Source organism: Pelodiscus sinensis, chromosome 25, assembly GCF_049634645.1.
Source record: "Pelodiscus sinensis isolate JC-2024 chromosome 25, ASM4963464v1, whole genome shotgun sequence".
Lineage (NCBI taxonomy): Eukaryota > Metazoa > Chordata > Testudines > Trionychidae > Pelodiscus > Pelodiscus sinensis.
Window position 1 is genome coordinate 13,976,151 of NC_134735.1, and position 18,055 is coordinate 13,994,205.

Here is an 18,055-nt window from a genome sequence, read left to right on the forward strand (position 1 = left end):
TAATAAATGATCCTCATATTCATTCTCTCCACTTCCCAAAAAACCTTCCCTATCCATATTGGCCAAAATCCCCATGCTAGATGCCTGGTAGCTCTATATTGGTGTATAGATAAGGCATAACAAAAGCCTTCAGCTGTATGTTTTTCCCTGCGATGTACAGCCACTTTGCCCATTCAGTGCAGAGGTGCTGAAACATTTGAATGGTGATTATGTTATTTAAAAAAATCACCTTTACTGTAAGCAGTTGTGTGACTAGAAGATAGTAAAATGGGTAGCAAAACAGAGATGGGCGGGAACCAAAATGCAAAGAATAATTTTACTTAAAAGACCAATGTTTTTATTGTACATTGGGGAAGTGCCTTTCCCCTGTGACATCTTGTTTAAAGTTTATAAATTACAATTCCCCAAGAAGTATTAAGAGTTCATTTCAAGACAAAAGGAATAAAACTGTTGCAGTTCTAATTTTCACCATGAATAAAAGCTACCATGATGCTCCTCCAAGACTCATTGTGTACAGGAAATGCCACAGTCTTCCTTTACTTTGAGTCAGACCCGAGTGAAAGGGGGGCCAACCCTTCACTACCGCAGGTTCCAGGTGCAGCACAGGAGTCTGGTGCCTGCTGGTTTGACGCGTGGAGACAGAGCCTCAGCAATGAGGCTACAACATGGCTGGAATCTCTGAAGAGACAGTGTCCAAAGGCTGCCAGTGACAGTCCATCAAGGCATCATAGAGCTCTTCACTCTGTTCCATAAACTGTTTGTTTGCTTCACTTACGTCCATCTGAGGCATTGGATCTAAAGGAGGAAAGAAATAAGGCACAAATGGTTCACATACAAAGTATGTTTACAAATAACTAATACAAATTTTATTGGAACAAAATGCAAAGAGTTTTTGACCTGAGCATCTCAAAGTGCTTTACAGTCACAGACAGAAGGAACCACCATGATAATTTAGTCTGATCTCCTGCACATCAGAGACCACCGACCACTCTTGTAAAAGGCCCATATCCTCTGGCTGAGTTAGTGAAGTCCTCATATCTTGATTTAAAGACATAATTACAGAGAATCCACCATTTACTATAGTTCAAACCAGAAAGTTACCCATTCCCCATGCTGCTGAGGAAGGCAAAAAACCCGTAAGGTTTCTGCCAGTCTGACCTCAGGAATATTTCTTCCAGATCCCAGATCTGATGATCAGATCCTGAGCATATGGGCGAGACCCACCAGACAGAAACATGGGAAAGAATTCTCTGTGGTAACTGAAAGCCCTCCCCATCTAGTGTCCTGTCTGAAGGTATTTGCCAACAGCTGTCATGGAGGAGCCATACACCATGCCACTGCAGGCAACTTCATTATATCGTCCCCACAAGCTTACCAAACTTAGTCTTGAAACAAGTTAGTGTTTTGCATCCTATTAATGTCCTCTGAAGGTTGTTGCAGAATTTCACTCTTCTCCTGGTTAGAAATTCAGTCTAATTTTAAGCCTAAACTTGATGACCAGTTCATATCCATTTGTTCTTATACCAACATTGGCCCTTAACTTAAATAACTCTTCTCCCTCCCTGCTGTATTTAGAGAGATCAACCACATCTCCCCATAACCTTTATTTTGTTTAGTTGAAGAAGCCAACTCCTCAAGTATCCTTTTGGAAAGTATGTTCTCCATCCCTTTGATCAGCCAAGTAGCCCTTCTCTGCATGTGTTCCAGTCTGACTTTATTTATGCACACAGCATTCCAGAAGAGGTCTCACAGGGGCCTTGTATAATGGTACAAGGCCCCTGCTCTCTCCCTCACTTGATGCACCCTGGGATTGCATTAGCCTTTTTCACAGCTTCATCATATTGGAGGCTCAGTCACCCTGTGATCAACTAATACATGTATGTCTTTCTCTAGCTCTGAGAGAATGCACTGTAACCTCCCTCCAGTTTGACAGATCACCTTTCAACATGATGCACCATAATCTTGCCTTTAACCAGTTCCTTACCCACCTTTTGAGTCTTGGAGTAATCTCCATCTTCTCCAATTTAATAATTTCCCATATGGAACTGTATCAAATTCTTTACTGAAATCTAGAAAGAACAGATCTACTGCATTTTGTTTGTCTAGAAAATCACTTATTTTCTCAAAGAAATTAAGATGGTCTGGCAACCAGGTGGTATTTTATCCCAATTATCATTTACCCCTATGTCCTTAACTACTCTCTCTTGCACAGTGTGTTCTAAAGCCTTGCATAAATCTGCAGTCAAGCTAATGAACCTGTAGTTTTTGGCGCTCTCCCCCCGCCTCCATAGGTACTATATTTGCAATTCTCCAGTCACAGGGCACAACCCCTTGAGTTTAGAGTAATTAAAAATCCTTCCTATTGGGCTTGCAATTTCATGTGCCAGGTCTTTTAATATTCTTGGATGAAGATTGGTTCTATTAAGCTGTTGAGTTTGGCTTCCAGCTCAGATGTAGTAATTTCTACTTCCACATCCTCATTCCCATTAGCCACCCTACTACCATCCACAGGTTTCTCACTAATCTAATGAAAAACTGAGCCATAGTATTCCTTTTAGGTGTTAGGCCATACCTAGATTACCTTTAACCTCCCCCGCAATGTTCCCTCTAATTTTTTCCATCCATGTGCAAAATATATTTTGCTATGTGCATTGAGGCACATGTGGCTGTGCATCACCACTAGAAACGCACGCTGCCTGCTGTGAGTGCTCTGCTAATCTGAATCTCTCCTGGGTGGCCAACCAAGTGCTCAGCTTATAACAGGTTCGTTGATGGCCCGGGGGGGGGGGGGGGGGAGGGGAGGAAGGAGCTATTGCCCCAGGACCCAGCAATTCAAAGGGGCCCAGGGCTCCAGCCGTCACTGCTGCAGTAGCAGCAGTGGGAGCTGGAGCCCCAAGCCCTTTAAAATGCTGCTCAAGTGCCATGTGCTCTGGGCGGTGCTAAGGGCTGTGGGAAGGGGGAAGCCCACTGCACTCCAGGCAGCACGGAGGGCTGATTGCATTGACCCCACCCCTCCCACCTCTGGACCTGCCCCTTGGAGGAACACAGAGCCACCACCCTCCCTTACCTTCCCCAGGGGCCTGCAGTTTGTCACTCCACTGGCTTACAGGGAACACTGACTCCAGTGCTTTTTTTGTGACAATACTGCCAGGTACGCAGTACTGGCACCTCCAGATGCAGTACTAGCACCTCCAGTCAGAGCTCAACAACTTTTCCCTTGGAGTACAAGCATTTTTTTTTTAAATACAAAAAAAAGCACTGACTGACTCAATTCCCAATGCTTAGCAGTCCCACTTCTCTCCTTGTTTTCTTTGTATTTATATTAAAGAACCTTTTACTATTCTTGTAATTTCCTTTACAAGGTCCAGCTCTGACTGGTTTTTGGCAGTTCTCACTTTTTCCTCTATATTTTCCTTTCCTCTATACTTTCCGACCCCAAGAGGTAGCTTTCCTTGCTGATCCATCCCTTCTTCCATTCTTTGGAGGCTTCCTGCTTTCTCTTAATAACCTAAACTTAAAAAAACAACAAATGGTCTGCTAACACTTTATAGACTAACAAAACATGTAGATGGTATCATGAGCTTTTCTGGGCATCTACATGTTTTGTTAGTCTATAAAGTGCTACCAGACCATTTTTTTTTAAAGTTTATCCTGTACAGACTAACCTGGCTACCCACTGAAGCTTCTTAATAACCTGTTTGAGATGCCTGTTAAATCAGCAACCCCTCTCTAAAATTTCCCCCCTTGCTTGAGGTGCAGGCTCAAAATAGTTTCTGCAACTTTGACAAAGTAATTTCAAGCTTTTTCCACTTTCAGATTCTTGGAGTTCTTCAGTTCAGTCCACTTCCCTAATTAACAATTTTTTTAAAACGTTCACCCTTTTGAAATCAAGACTCCTACTTGCAGATTTACTTTTTTTTAACCTTCTATTTAGATTACACTGAATTGTTTCATGATCACTCAAGCCAATGCTTTCCTCTACAACCTGTTCTTCTAGGAAGTCCTCACAGTTTACTAAAATTAAAGCTAAAAATACTTCTTATTGGTTCATGGATATTTGGTAAAAACATCTGTCTGCTATCACATCCTGGAGTATCTGGGCCTATGATGATCATAGCACTTGTCCCCCAATCTATATCTGGGACATTAAAGTCTCCAAAAATCACAATGATTCTTGGTACTATTTATTTTGTTCAATTCATCATGAATTGAGCAAGTATCACAACAGCCCTGTGAAGTACATATGAATAGGAGAAAATTGCATTTGCAGAAAACATTTATAAAGCACTTGGACCTATGAAGTTGAGTTAAGTTTATACTTGGATTGTTAAAACAATAATGAAAAAAACAAACAAGAAAACCCCAAAAACATTCCACTCTAAAAGAAACCCCAAATCCCCTTTTGTTTGGATTTAATATTACCGGTCACATTTGCAACCCAAAGATTACACTATCAGGCTAGCACAAGCATCACATTAGTGCATGAGTCAGAGTATGAAGTGAAGCTGACTGATCCACTGAAAAGCAAAAAAGAAAACAGACCATAAAAATGTAAAAATTAGATTGGAATAATGCTGAATTTTAATCAGAGCAGATAATATTTGAAAAATTAATCACATGAACTGTTATTAGGATAATAGATAATATATTTTTGAGTTTTGTATAAAATTCAACATCTAAATAAAGTAAGTTTAGTCAGCAAGAACCCCCCCACAACACTGATACTCTAACTGGCACTTCAATGAATTACTTCCACCATATCAGAAAAGAGAAATTATTTTATGAAATATTTTTAAAAACAAAGAGCTTTCCAGTTAAGTGATGTCATAGTCAGGGATCTGGCTGTCTGACTTTTGTAAGTATACATTTAAGAGAGAGAGCGAGACATCTTATACAGTTGCATACTCAGCTCATGACTATCAGAGTAAACAGCGCACAATTGTTGCTGCTTCCCAATTAAATTCAAAGGGATAGTAAAAACTTGAACAAACAGAATACACATCTGTGATGGTTTTACAACAAGGAAGATTTATTAAAGGAAGGACAACATCTTTTGATCTCCACATGATTTTAGTTCGTATTTCCAAGAATCAACGGGTATAAGCACTACTCCATACAATCCTCTCAATGTTAGCCAAGACAATTAGTCTGCGCCCCAGCAAGGCTCAAGACTGGAATAGCAAGATGGAAATAAGGGAGCAGTGTAAGGGACTTCGTAGGAAGTCTGTACCATACATGCTCACACCACCTGCGTGCAACTTTAATGAACCCAAATTTATTTTAAAATTACAGGTTATTAAATGCAGGTGTTAAATGTCAATCCATGAAAACCCTGTATCAATATAATGAAAACAGCCAGCTGCCATGCAGATTGAATATAAAGACACATACCTTCCAATGCATCTTCACCAACTTCTTCATATGTCTGCAAGGGCAACAAAAATATCTTCAGGGCAACAAATATATTACTGCACCCGAAAACATCTCTGCTGCCACACACTGGCACTTTCATACAAGGACAGACTAAGGTAGAATCCTTAGGACCCAAGCTCCAGTCCTATTAGGTTCTGACTTACTGCAAGATCAATGCTCTAGAAGTCAATCTTCTAGTGTTCGATTTAGTGGGTCTATTATACACCTGTAAATCGAATGCTGAGGGAAGCCCCCGCCAGCGTCTGGTACACCTCCTTTTGCCAGGAGTAGAAGAATCTGACAAGAGCATTTGCTCCCGTCGGCCTCTCGCTGTGTGGACACTGCCAAGGCTTGGCTTAAGGTAAGCCAACTCCAGCTATGGATTTTGCGTAGCTGGAGTTACGAATCTTAAGCCGACCTTCCTGGTATAGTGTAGACCAAGCCGGAGATTCCATGTAGGTCTAAAAGATGCGGCACATCCTGGAATCCTTGCAGTATTGCATGTTCATACACAGTGTTTGTGGTGGGCTCCTCAGAAGACAGACTTAAGAGTGTTATCCGTTGTGCCTATACTCAAGGTATCTTTCCCCCAGCCATAACACAGGTCCCTTTATAAAGCTCTGACCCCTTTCCCCACCATAAAGAGAAAGCAGAAGGCTGCAGTATCAGCCAACTGTTTGCTAGCTGGCTTTACTTCCCTATGCAGCAGGAAGATCAAGGAATCAGGAAAACAGGTTTCCTTTTTGTTTGTAAAATGCTTTGGAATCTTTTGTCCTGAGAGGTTACTGAAATATAAAAAAATAGTGCCATGTCCCTACCTGCATGGTGCTCTGTGTGTATCCATACTGGGGATAGCTGTAGCTATAACTGCCTGTGTTCTGGTCGTATCCCCACTGGGCATAGTAGTTCTGATATTGTTGGTAATACTGGTTATAATTATAGCTGTACATCTGATTGTATTCCACTGTCTTCATACGGTTACTTTAAAAAATGAAAAGAAAGAAGTTACAAACAATGAAGACTTAAAAAAAAAAAAAACCCAGATGAGTAACGTGATTTGATCCACAACTCCTTCCAACACCGTGGACCTCAGGATCCTTCAAATGTATCATGCGACTTTTGTTGGGGGTGGGTTTTTCCCCCATTTTCACACATTTGTGGGAGGGACTGGGTTGGTTTTCCATTCTCACTATTATTTTAGTTATTAGAACACTTTGCTTTCTTACTACTGGATTCGTGTAATACAATTTTAAAGAGTCGGAGAAGGACCAGCTGAGAACTGTGAGCATCAGGTGTGGAACACCTAGACTCACTGGAATCCAGGGTTCAAATCCCTACCAGGAGGATCTGATAAAGCAGAGATACACGGAGTACTGTGTGGCGTACTCAAGGGGGTGGTTTGGGGTTTTAAAAACAGAGGTTTCTTTTTCAGTATGTGGGTGCTGAAGACCTCTGAAAGCATTGCACAATAGGAGTATATCCTGCTCTGTAGCAAAACTTCCCCTCACAAGCAGTGTGCAGCAGACTGTGTAATGAATGGTTGCCCTCTTCCTTTCAGAGGGGGAGGTGCAGTTCTGTGCTGTATCATATGTGATATGCAGACCACTTATGATATGCATTCAAATGGTCTGTGAATATGCCAAATTCTCTTTGCTTTCCATACAACAATGTTTTACAAATTCCCGATTAATGTGGTTTAAAATAAGAGGGGATAGGAAGAGTGCAAAAATTTCCTTGAAAATGAAAACATTACTTCACATATGAAAATACCCTTAATTAAGAAATTAAAGAGTGCGAGAGTAAAGAGCAAACAAAATTTTATCACTACAGCATGACCCCTTTCCCTCATTAACTCCTAAGAGTTTTGGGAACACTGAAAAGTTGACTGGAGAGCATGTATTTATTAGTTGTATTACCATAATGCCTAGGAGCCTTAATCACAGATCAGGATCCCACTGTGTTAAGCACTGTACAGATACAGATCAAAGATGGCCCCCATTCCAAATAGTTTACTAGCTACTGAATATTGCTATGGAAAGTGACCCAAACTTTGGTTACCTAAGACTCAAACAATGTTAGATCATTTTCTACTTTAATGTAGAGGGACATTGTTAGGTCAAAAAAAATCTTATTTAAAAAAGAAACAAACCAGAAATTCTTACTGAAGTGTAAGATTAAAACAAAGGTGTCAAAACATGTTTAGTCTTGGTTTAATTTTTGCACTTCACTTAGGCTGAACAAAGAAATTAGACTGTTCATTTTAAATCAGATTAACCTTTATTTTTCATGTTTCTAGTAAATGTCATTGGTGGTAGTGGAGGAATTCTTGTACACGAGTATAGTGTGGCTATCTGAGACTCTTATGGGCTTTCCCTTGTTTGTTTTGTGATTTTACTGTGTGGGATAGGCACTGAAAGCACTGGATGGATGACTACATAAAATAATAAAATTTGGCTTGCTAGATCTTTAGGGAAATGTTTAAATCCAAACCACACACTTTTCAAAGAGTAAAAATATCAGATCTCTCTATTCATATTGTGTAAGACTCAATCTTCTGAAGTGCAGAATATAAACTTCAGTCCTCAACTTCCTAACAGTGACCTCCTATATGTAGATAAGCAGCAAAAATCAAACAGGTATGAAAAGCTCAGTTTTCTTTATTGTATATGATTTTCACCACTACAAGACAGAGTAATAAAAAAGTCAAACAGTCCAAATCAATGTTTAATGAACTTCAGTACAGTAACTCCAATTTTAACATTCACATAATTCAGTTTAACTTAAATTGATCTTTACATTTTATTTTAAAAACAGATTTAAAACTATTTACAAATCAGACAGGCTTATGCAAATGCATCTACAGAGATTATGTTCAGACATCAGTTGCTAAATATAAAGTATGAGCAGAAAAGAGAATTATTACAAAACACTCATCTGCTCTCATACTTACGCTTTTGGTATGGCCACACTCAAGCGTACAGGTTTAGAGCCCAATCCCACAGCTCCTTGGCACTCTGTCAGGGCTCTTTTCTGTTCCAGCTCATCCGTGAATTTCACAAACCCATAACCTCTGCAGAAAGACATGGAATGATACGTATCACACTAAAGCAAAAGGCATGGCATTTTCAGATGTTTGAGACAAAAAACACCCGGATTTAGGAATCCTCTATAGCTAATAAAATATGGAGTTGGGAGAATATTTTACCAGGCAAATGGAAACACAAAAATGAAATCCTGTCCATGTGTTTTTAGCAGGGATTTAGCAGTTGTTGGATTCCCTAGTCCAGCAACTTTCTGTTATTTGCAGTGTTTGAGGTACTGCAGTATTTTCAAAGGCATCAGAACAATAATACCCATCTTGTATTAGCAGATTTTTGGGGCTCTTAATGGAACTGGCATGAGATACACTGGAGCTAAAAACCTGGACGGGGGTGTTGTGCAAGGGAGAAGATAGTTCTTAGGCACCTGTATAGACACTGTGAAAAAGGATCAGGCATTTGATCTGTGTTATCTCAAGCCATAGAGATGAAGGGAAGAGGAGACAAAGAATCAGACCAGGTTTCCTCCTCATCTGGCAGGACTGGAAGGGGGAAATCAAAGCCATCCAGGACAGCTTCTTAGTCAGCGCCAAGTTAATAAGCAACCATAGATTTCACTTGTGTCTAAAGTCGGCCCCGCTGTGATGCACAGAATTTGCCTTTTCTGCAGGATGGATTAACACAGGATTCCTAGTCAAAGCCATCTACACTGGGAACTTTTCTACAAAATTTCTTGTTGGGGCGAATACCTGCACTGCTCTGCCAGCATTAGAAACACTGGGCATATTAATTATATCTGTGCTGGACAGCCTCACTTGAACAAGAGTGGCATGCAGCCAGCTGCCCTTCAACACAAGTAACACAATGTTACTAACGCCAGTAGAGCAGAACCAGAATTGGCAACAGCAGAAAACATTTAGAACATTTTCCTAGCGTAGAAAAGGCTTTAAGAGTGGGCTCTAGATGCTGTAGTGAGTCAGAGATAATTCAGCAGCACACAACTGAATAGTGCCAGCTTGCAGGAGGTGGACTGGGCTGCCTCTCTGGACATGACAAAAAGATCACAGACTTAGGAGTGAGAGAAAGAGTCTATCCAGATAGAGAGGATGTTGGTAGGGAAAGAAAGTCTGGGCTTATCTACAAATTGATTAATTAAGGCCACGTCTATACCAACTGCACTAGAGAGCAATCTCCTAATCTTTATTAAACCCGCTAAATAAAATGCCAGGAATGTAAAATCCCAGTTAATCAGTTAACTGGTTAATCATTCGGTTGACCTAATTGGTTAACCTACTAAGCCTGGCTGGAGCAATCCATAGTCCATAGCACTGAGACTGGCTCTGCCAGCCCCTGCCTGTGGGGCACCCGAGCTCCCCACGGACAGAGGCTGTTCTGGACGCTGGAGCAGCCCCTGCCTGCTGAGCACCTGGGCTTTCTGTGGACAAGGGCTTCTCTAGACGGCAAGCCCCCTGCCAAAACTGGTAAGCATTACCCATTTAGGGTAATGCTTATCGGTTAACCAGTTAACCTTTCATATCCCTAATACGGACCTGCCAAATAAAAGCTGAGCGTGCCCCCAGTTGATGCCAGTACTCCCGGATTGCCATCAACATCCTGCCGTGGAGATGGCGCTAATCTCAACTTAAGGTACCTCAACTCCAGCTATGTTATTTACTAGTATTGGTTTAGTTTGTCTACTCTCTGACATCCCTAGTACAGAGGCAAGCTAAACCAATGTAAGTCATGTTTAAAATAGATTTAAGTGTACATACAAAGTTGCACTGATCAACTAAAACCATTTTTTTTAAACTACACCTGTAATATAAAACCACTGCAATGTGTGGTGTTCAGGCCCTAGTTGGAGATGGTGGAAAGGTTTTACAGCTGAAGAGAATCTGACAAGAGCAGTCTTCCCCAGACATAAAGCCAAGACATTCACGTGTCTCAACAACATGTTTTGATTTTAAATGTGAGCGCTGAGCAGAGAGAGCTTTTATTGAAAAAACATAACAGAAAGGAAAATGGTACATTTATGGTGCCTATTTAATCATATAAAAAGGACAGACTTCAGATTTTGGATAGCTCATTTCCAGAATCTGAAAATAAGGGTTAAGCTACAACATACTTGGATAGTGAATACATTTTGTTTGGTATCTGGCTTCTATAACACCTAAAACATTCCAACCCATTAAAGAGTCAGGGGAAGATTTTTAAAAGTATTTACAGAATTTGGGAGCCCAATTCTCATTGAAAGTCAAAAGGTACTAGTGTTCCTAAATCACGTAAGTGCTTTTGAAAATCTCCTACAGAGAGAGACATTTTTAATAAAAACACACACAGATCTAATACAGAGTTGCAAAAGTATGGTATTATGAATAGCAGAAAACAGACATACTGAATATTTAATACAGAAAACTCATTGTTGTGATCTGGCGTGTTAAGTCCAGAGCAAAACTGACACAATTATTTCTTTTTCTTTTCCCTCACTGTCTTTGGAAAGAGGCAAAGTTTAAGAGTTGGAGAAAATAGGCTCTCTCTCAAAAAGTTCTCACAAGTCACGAAGCAGCAGAGAGAAAGACATAGGGAAAACTTACTTGGAAACTCCCGTCTGGTCCAAAACAACTTTGCCACCTCTACATGATGGATAAACTTTAACAAAAAACTCATATAACATGCCGTCATCCACATCTGGGGTCAGATCTCCCACAAAGAGTGAGTATTCTGGACTAAAAAGGAGTCAATACAGAATACATTTTATTAATAGCAATAAACCAAACAGTACGATACGAACAAGAGCAGAAAACTATCCAAAAGCTCTGATTATTAAGTGGCATGAGTTAATGGGACTATGGGGATATAAATATTATTTTTAAAAGCCTTACCTATGTAACTGGCTAGAGATGTTACCACGTACCTGTGTACATGGTTAACTGATGAGCCTGGGCTCATCGGTTAACCCTCACAGTTACATGCACACACCCACCGCACTGCTGCCTCTGATATAGAGGCAGCAGCACGGGAGGGGGAAGGGAGTAGGCAGGAGCCAGTACATGCAGGAAACTGGCTTTCAAGCCAGCTCCCCATGTATATTGGCTCCTGATGAGCTGCTTGCCCCCCCACGCACTCACTGGTGCCTCTGGGGATGGAGGAGGGCAGGCGGGAGCTGGCGCTCATGCGGAGCCAGCTTAAAAACTGGCTCCCTGCAAGCACCAGCTCCCGCCTGCTCCCCTCGTGTAAACATGTTTACAAAAATAAGGACATTTTAACATCCCTATTACTGGAAATTTAGATAATAAACTTAAATTTTTTTTTACTGCTTATATTTTCCTTCTCAGAGCAGCAAAACCAGACTGCTCCATTTCACTTTTTACTTACATACAATTTCTCTCTCTCTTGATTAGTTTATAGCATTGGGCTTGTGTTTTCAACACTGCAACATTTATATACCAGAGAAATAAAAAGAAAATTCAGTGAAAGAGAGATTTAATTTCACTTCATATTAAGGTTTACAATACCATTTTTTAAATTAAATTTGTGGATTAATTCTTTCAGAATAACTCTCAACACTTGTGTTGCTTTAGCTTTTCAAACCATTACTATCCATTTGTGGGTAATAGCTCATTTATAAGTTTGCTAGTTCCCTATTTACTGACCTTTATTTGCAATCAGTCTGATGCTGCAAATATTTAAGCACATATGTAGTGCAACTGAAGTCCGTGAGGCTACTCATGCTTAAAGAGCTTGCAGGACTAGGGCAATGTTCTGACTCTTGAAATTCTTAAACACAATATACCTTTCTGGAGATAAAAGACACCTTGCCTTTCTTTCCCGTCCTCCCACAGGAATGAATGTTAGGTTTGGAATAGGTACAATTTAAAATGTATTTATAAGATAGAAAGCCCTCAAGTGTTTAGGATGGAGTGAAGAGAGCAAGTTTTCCTTCTGACTGCCACAGACTTTTAGCATGCCCCTGAGCAAGTTATTTAACTCTCAGTAATGCAGGCTACCCATGTGTAACATAAGGCTAATACCTACCACATAGGGTGACTGCAAGAATTAATCACACTGTTGTTACATGGCTGGAACCCCTTTTCTGACCCCATGAGCCATGCTTTGACCCTCACCTCTGAGTCCCTCCTCAAAATGCATTTCTTCAAAGAGGCTTATGGATCAGAGTCTAAAAATAAAAATGTAACCCCTAAGATGCAAATATCACTCACCTAAGCAACCACAGAATCTTATTGTTGTCAACCCTGTATATATTCCTCAGTCCCTCCATTAGCTTCAGTTGTGTGAATTCTTCTGAGCAGGCACACTCTCTTTATTTTAAAGAGCCAGGCACATTTATGACATTAGATACACAATGCATACATATTTTTATTTTGTGAAGCACTTTTGAGATGCATGGGAGGTGCTAAGGCAATGCACTGTATCGTAAACTCACCACTGTATTTAATTACACTTTAAAGCAGTATAGTTCCGTAGTTATTGTTTTGTTGCCTGGCATTGCCCACCCAGAACGGCACTTACGATTTAAACTGTATGCATCTACTTAAAACTCTGCTACTCTGTATTGCTAAGAGCTGAGCTGGTCCAGCAATAGTGAATATATTGATTTGCACTCTGAATACTCTTTTGCAAGGGAACTCACAAACAAACAAGAACAATGTTTGAATACTGAACACTTACCTGTTATCAGGCTGTTTTCCATACGTTGCGTAGTTCAGTTTAAATCGCTTTGCCTGAAACAAGGATAAATAGAAACTGACAATACATAAAACCATGTGGGTTCACATTAGAATATTTTTATAATGACAATTAGTAAAAGTGAGTTATAATAGGCTAATTTTAAACCCTTTTCTTAATAATGGTAAATGTTAAATACTTAACAATGTCAGGTCTGAAGTAGGGATACGAAGGTTTGCCAGCTGGGACTGAAGCAGCTTGCTCCGCTGTGGGTAGGGGTGCTCCAGACCGGTTGGAGCGGTCCCTCTCCAAGGTGGAGGGGTTGCTCCAGCTGGGTCGTAATGGGGCCGCTCCATCCCAGCCAGCTATTACCTCCTTTAAACATCATTAAACAGGATTTTACATACCTAGTCTGCAGGCTAAAGCATTATAGGGCAAGTCCTTAGAGGATGTAAATTGACTTCAATGGAGATAAGACAATTTACATCAGCTGAGGATCTGAGCCCGGGTCAGCAGGTCCCACCTGGCCACCCCCAAGATATTTGGGCTGCCTTTACTACAAAAATATTCTAATGGGCTATCAGAAGACTGGGAAACACACCAGGGTCTTTCATTTGCATATCTCCAGAGAGACGAGAAAACTAAAGTACCAAAAAATCACCATTAAATAAGACCTTCTGTGGAAATTTGGTGTTTTTAAATAGAACACAGAACACAAATTTAGAGAACTGTAACTTACAGGAATGTTAACCAAGCAGAGTCTGACACATTGGAAACTAAATCCTCAAACATAACATTTCTAGACACTTTAATGAAGTGCCATACTCTGTATGTTAGATTGCTTATGTAGTTCAGATATGCATTTCTGTGTAGTTGGACTTGAGTAACTTTTGTTGATAAGGGTCAAGAATGATGTGAGGCTTGAACTTCATGCTTCTTTTGGCAAACCAAAGTTACTCAAAATTCAGTGAAAGCTCAGCTCCATTTCAATGCACATAGATGTCCTATTCTATGCAAAGCAATCAGCTAGTATTGTGCTGGTAAAAGATTGCATAGCGGTTAGGAATGCGTAGCCTGCTTTTTCCTTCTCATTGCCTGGTTTTTCATTTGTCATGATTGGAAAACATTACAAAGAATCAGAAATTCACAAATGCAAATATTTGCTGCTACATACATTTTACCCATCCATTCACCCTGAAATAGGCATATGTCTTAAAAATTAATGAAACTCTTCCAGAGACATTGCTATGAAGAATGTTAGAATACTATGAAGAATATTTCATATCCATCAGCTCCTAAAGAAAACAAGAACTTCCATTTTGCTGATTATTCTGCTTATCTTAATTGCTAATTGTTGTGAGTTCCCTTTTCTCTATCCCTCCCTCTTTCTGCTCCTCTACTAGTCAATTTGGTTTACTTACTGGTGTGGCACCAGGAAGCGGTTTTCCATTGATTTTGTGTAAACACTTCTCTGCAGTAGCCAGATCTGCAAATTCTACAAAGCAATAGCCTGCTGGAATTCTGAATACAGGAGGACCGGAGAGAGAGAGAGAGAGAGAGAGAGAGAAAGAGTTTTAAGATTACACAACTTAGAATTCATTTTGGGAAAAGTGCAATTCTTATGATTCTCTGAAGGACACAGAGAGGGTGAGGAATTTCCTATAATCATTTGGAAATTAGAACTACATTTTTTTTTCAAAGTGTCAACTTCAGCTTTCACAGAGGAAGCTACTAAGCAGCAAATTATCTCCAATAAGTGAATGCCCACAAGGCCATGTCAGCTGCATTCTCCAGTTACAGAGCCAGCAGAGCTAAGCAAGACTGTGGCTAAACTGTAATTTTTTATTTTTTTTATATTTCCCACCTTTGTTAATAATGGTGCAGCTTCACCAGTATAGACTGGTCACGAGGGGCATGTCAACACTACAGAGAAGATCGACCCTTTGGAGGTCAATCTTCTAATGTTCAATTTAGCGGGTCTAGTGTAGACCACCAAATCGAATGCTGAGGGTAGGTCCTGCTGACATCTGGTACGCCTCGATTTGCGAGGAGTCAGGGAAGGCAACAGGAGCGTGTGCTCCTGTTGACCTCCCGCAGCGTAGATGCCACGGTGGCTCAGCTTAAGGTAAACTGAATCTAGCTACATATTTTGCCTTCCTGGTCTAGCACAGACATCGCAGCATTTCGACTTAAGGTAAGCTGAATCCAGCGACATATTAAGAGGATGGCATACCTTAAGACAACCTGCATTTTAACTATTATAGAACATTAGGTCTTCCATCTTTTACTGTGTAGTATGGGGCATGGGGTAGATTACTTCATCTACATGGCACTCACTATCTTCAGAAGTGAGCACAGAAGTCCATGCAAATGCAATATAGACTCACAGACTTTAAGGTCAGAAGGGACCACCACGATCGTCTAGTCTGATCACATAGCAGGAGTTCTCAAACTCTGAGATACCGCAACCCCCCTCTAAGTTGCTCATGACCCCCCACAGGGTCGGGACCCACAGTTTGAGAAACACAGCAATAAAGGATTCAAATAAACCTGTTCAAATACTGGTCGCAGCTTTCTCCACCATTATTTCCAGTGTGGCTGCTCTGTTGGTAGCAATGGTGGGAAATGTAAGGGAATACAATTTACCGAAGACAAGGCTACCAGGAGGTCTGTGGTTTGTAAATGGACAATCTAAAAGCAAGCATATATAATTAAAATGAGTTGACAGTAAAGATAAATGATTACCCTGTCAATCTATTTCGGATGATTTTTACACTCAGAACAAGTTCTCCCATGGTGGCAAAGGCTCTTGAGACAAAGTTCTCATCCATATATGGCTCCAGCTACAAAGAGAAGGCTGAAATTAGATAGGGGAGTTGGAGGGATAACACATACATCAGTATTACTATTCCTATGCACTTAAAATAAAAAAGCAGTAAGAAGGGCCAGTGTCACCCAGCCTGGACCAACCCCCACAACCATAAACCAGCAAGGGCGCACAGAGCCAGTCCCAACAAGATGGTCTTCAAAGTGGAACTTCTGGGGGAAGTGAGGGATAACGATTTAGAGAGGCAGAGGCCTTTCTGTGACGGAACAGCCACAGGTGAGAGGCATTTAGGAACAAACCTTGTGTGGGATGGGGGGGGAAGAATGGAAGGAGAGTAGGAAGTGACACTATCAGAGTGCAATGGGGTAGAGGGTGGCACACCGAAGGGAGAGCAGGGTGGGGGACCTGAAGGCTGCACTCTGGGGTGGGGGGTAGAGGAGTTGTAGCATGAGGATGGGTGTGGCACTGGGTCTGTGGGCGGTTTGGGGTAGAAGGTTGCAGTGTGTGTCCGGGGAATACAGGGCTGGCACTGCACTTGTGGAGAAGGAACGGTGGCAGTGTCTGTGTGTGCCATGGGGCAGGAGGTGCCATGGGGCGGGAGGAGCCGCACATGGGCAGGGCGGGCTGCGGGCGCTGTGGGGCGGGGCGGGGAATGCCGTGGGGCAGGAGGAGCCACACGGGTGGGCTGCAGGGACGGTGGGGGGCGCTGTGGGGCGGAGGGGCAGAGGGGGACACAGCACGGGGCGGGGGGTGCCGTGGGGCAGGAGGAGCCACACGGGTGGGCTGTAGGGACTGTGGGGGGCGCTGTGGGGCAGAGGGGGACACAGCATGGGGCGGGGGATGCCGTGGGGCAGGAGGAGCTGCACGGGTGGGCTGCGGGGACGGTGGGGGGCGCTGTGGGGCAGAGGGGGGGCGGGGCGGGGGATGTCGTAGGGCAGGAGGAGCTGCACGGGTGGGCTGCGGGGACGGTGGGGGGCGCTGTGGGGCGGCGGGGCACTGGGCGGGGCAGGCGGGCTGGGGGCGCTGTGGGGCAGGGGGGGGCGGGGGGCCGGAGCGGGGCCCGGGCCGCGCGTGGCTCCGCCGCGCGCCGCACTCACGTCCCCCATCCAGAGGCTGGCGGCCATGCTGCTCCCGCAGGCCCGGGCGGGCTCGGGCTCCCGCTCGGCCCCGCCGCCGGCGCCGCCTCACGGGGTCTCGGAGCCCGCCCCGGCCGCCGCGCGCCCCGCCGCCTGCTCCTGCGGCCCGGCCGGGCACAGAGAGCGGAGCCGCCGCCAGGCAGGGCCCGATCCGCCCACAGCGCGCCCTGGCGGCGGGAGGAGCGACCGCAGCGCGGGGGTAAGGGGGGGCAGGTAGGCTGGAGAGGGGGCAGAAGGGGGTGGGGTGGGGGGGCAGAAGAGGCGGGCGGGGGTGGGCTGGAGAGGGGGGTGGGAGGGGGCAGAAGGGGCGGGCGGGGGTGGGCTGGAGAGGGGGGTGGGAGGGGGCAGAAGGGGCGGGCGGGGGTGGGCTGGAGAGGGGGGTGGGAGGGGGCAGAAGGGGCGGGCGGGGGTGGGCTGGAGAGGGGGGTGGGAGGGGGCAGAAGGGGCGGGCGGGCGTGGGCTGGAGAGGGGGGCAGAAGGGGGTGGGGTGGGAGGGGGCAGAAGGGGCGGGCGGGGGTGGGCTGGAGAGGGGGGCAGAAGGGGCTGGGTGGGGATGGACCGGGGGTTGTAGGAGCCGGGATGAAACGGGCAGGAGCAGGGTGCAGGAGGGGTGGAAGCAGGCGGGTTCTATCCTCCTCTATGATTCTGGTAGGGAGGTTGTGGAATCTCCCCCCCCCTGGAGATGAGGAGCAGGCTGCATACGCAGCTGTCAGGGAGAGACCGGGCTTGCTCCTGACCTGACGGCAGGGGACGGGACTCGATCCATCTTGAGACATAAGAACAGTCAGCAGGAGTCAGACCAACCGTCCATCTAGCCCAGTATCCTGCCTGCCCACAGCGGGCAATGCCCGGTGCCCCAGAGGGAATGAAAATGATTTGATGACCCCTTGAGATCCCTTCCAGTTCTAGTCTTCTGTGATTCTAGGTCAGCGGAAGTGTGAAGGGGTTGGGGCAGA

General features: G+C 43.7%; 1 protein-coding gene and 1 long non-coding RNA gene across 6 annotated transcripts in view; one reads left to right on the top strand and one right to left on the bottom strand.

The window, feature by feature from the left end:
* Positions 1-302: 302 nt before the first annotated feature.
* Positions 303-17,200, bottom strand: TRNAU1AP (tRNA selenocysteine 1 associated protein 1). Of its 5 annotated transcripts, XM_075909042.1 has the most exons (11): positions 17,061-17,200; positions 15,882-15,979; positions 14,558-14,657; positions 13,140-13,192; positions 11,045-11,176; positions 8,363-8,482; positions 6,231-6,393; positions 5,392-5,425; positions 1,989-2,069; positions 898-1,038; positions 658-795 (listed from the first exon to the last, which is right to left on the bottom strand). In XM_075909042.1, the coding sequence occupies exons 1-10, from the start codon at positions 17,085-17,087 to the stop codon at positions 923-925; spliced, it is 924 nt and encodes a 307-aa protein (XP_075765157.1). In that variant the 5' UTR covers positions 17,088-17,200; the 3' UTR covers positions 658-795; positions 898-922. The 5 variants fall into 5 exon arrangements, with proteins under 5 accessions (XP_075765156.1, XP_075765159.1, XP_075765157.1 ...); XM_075909041.1 differs by lacking the exon at positions 898-1,038 and having other exon boundaries at positions 303-795; XM_075909045.1 differs by lacking the exon at positions 1,989-2,069.
* LOC106732426 (uncharacterized) overlaps positions 17,188-18,055 on the top strand; it is a 36,506-nt gene continuing 35,638 nt past the window's right edge. Inside the window, exon 1 of the long non-coding RNA XR_012897650.1 lies at positions 17,188-17,312. This is a non-coding gene — a long non-coding RNA (uncharacterized LOC106732426). The remainder of the gene's footprint in view (positions 17,313-18,055) is intronic.

What these genes read in the sequence shown, in the direction of transcription:
- TRNAU1AP (XM_075909041.1), bottom strand. Translation starts at nt 17,087, where the DNA reads ATGGCCGCCAGCCTCTGGATGGGGGAC. An exon ending in GGAAAACAGCCTGATAACAG is followed by an intron (nt 11,177 to 13,139) that starts GTAAGTGTTCAG and finishes ACTCCTTTTTAG; the next exon opens with TCCAGAATACTCACTCTTTG. An exon ending in AGTGTGGCCATACCAAAAGC is followed by an intron (nt 6,394 to 8,362) that starts GTAAGTATGAGA and finishes CATTTTTTAAAG; the next exon opens with TAACCGTATGAAGACAGTGG.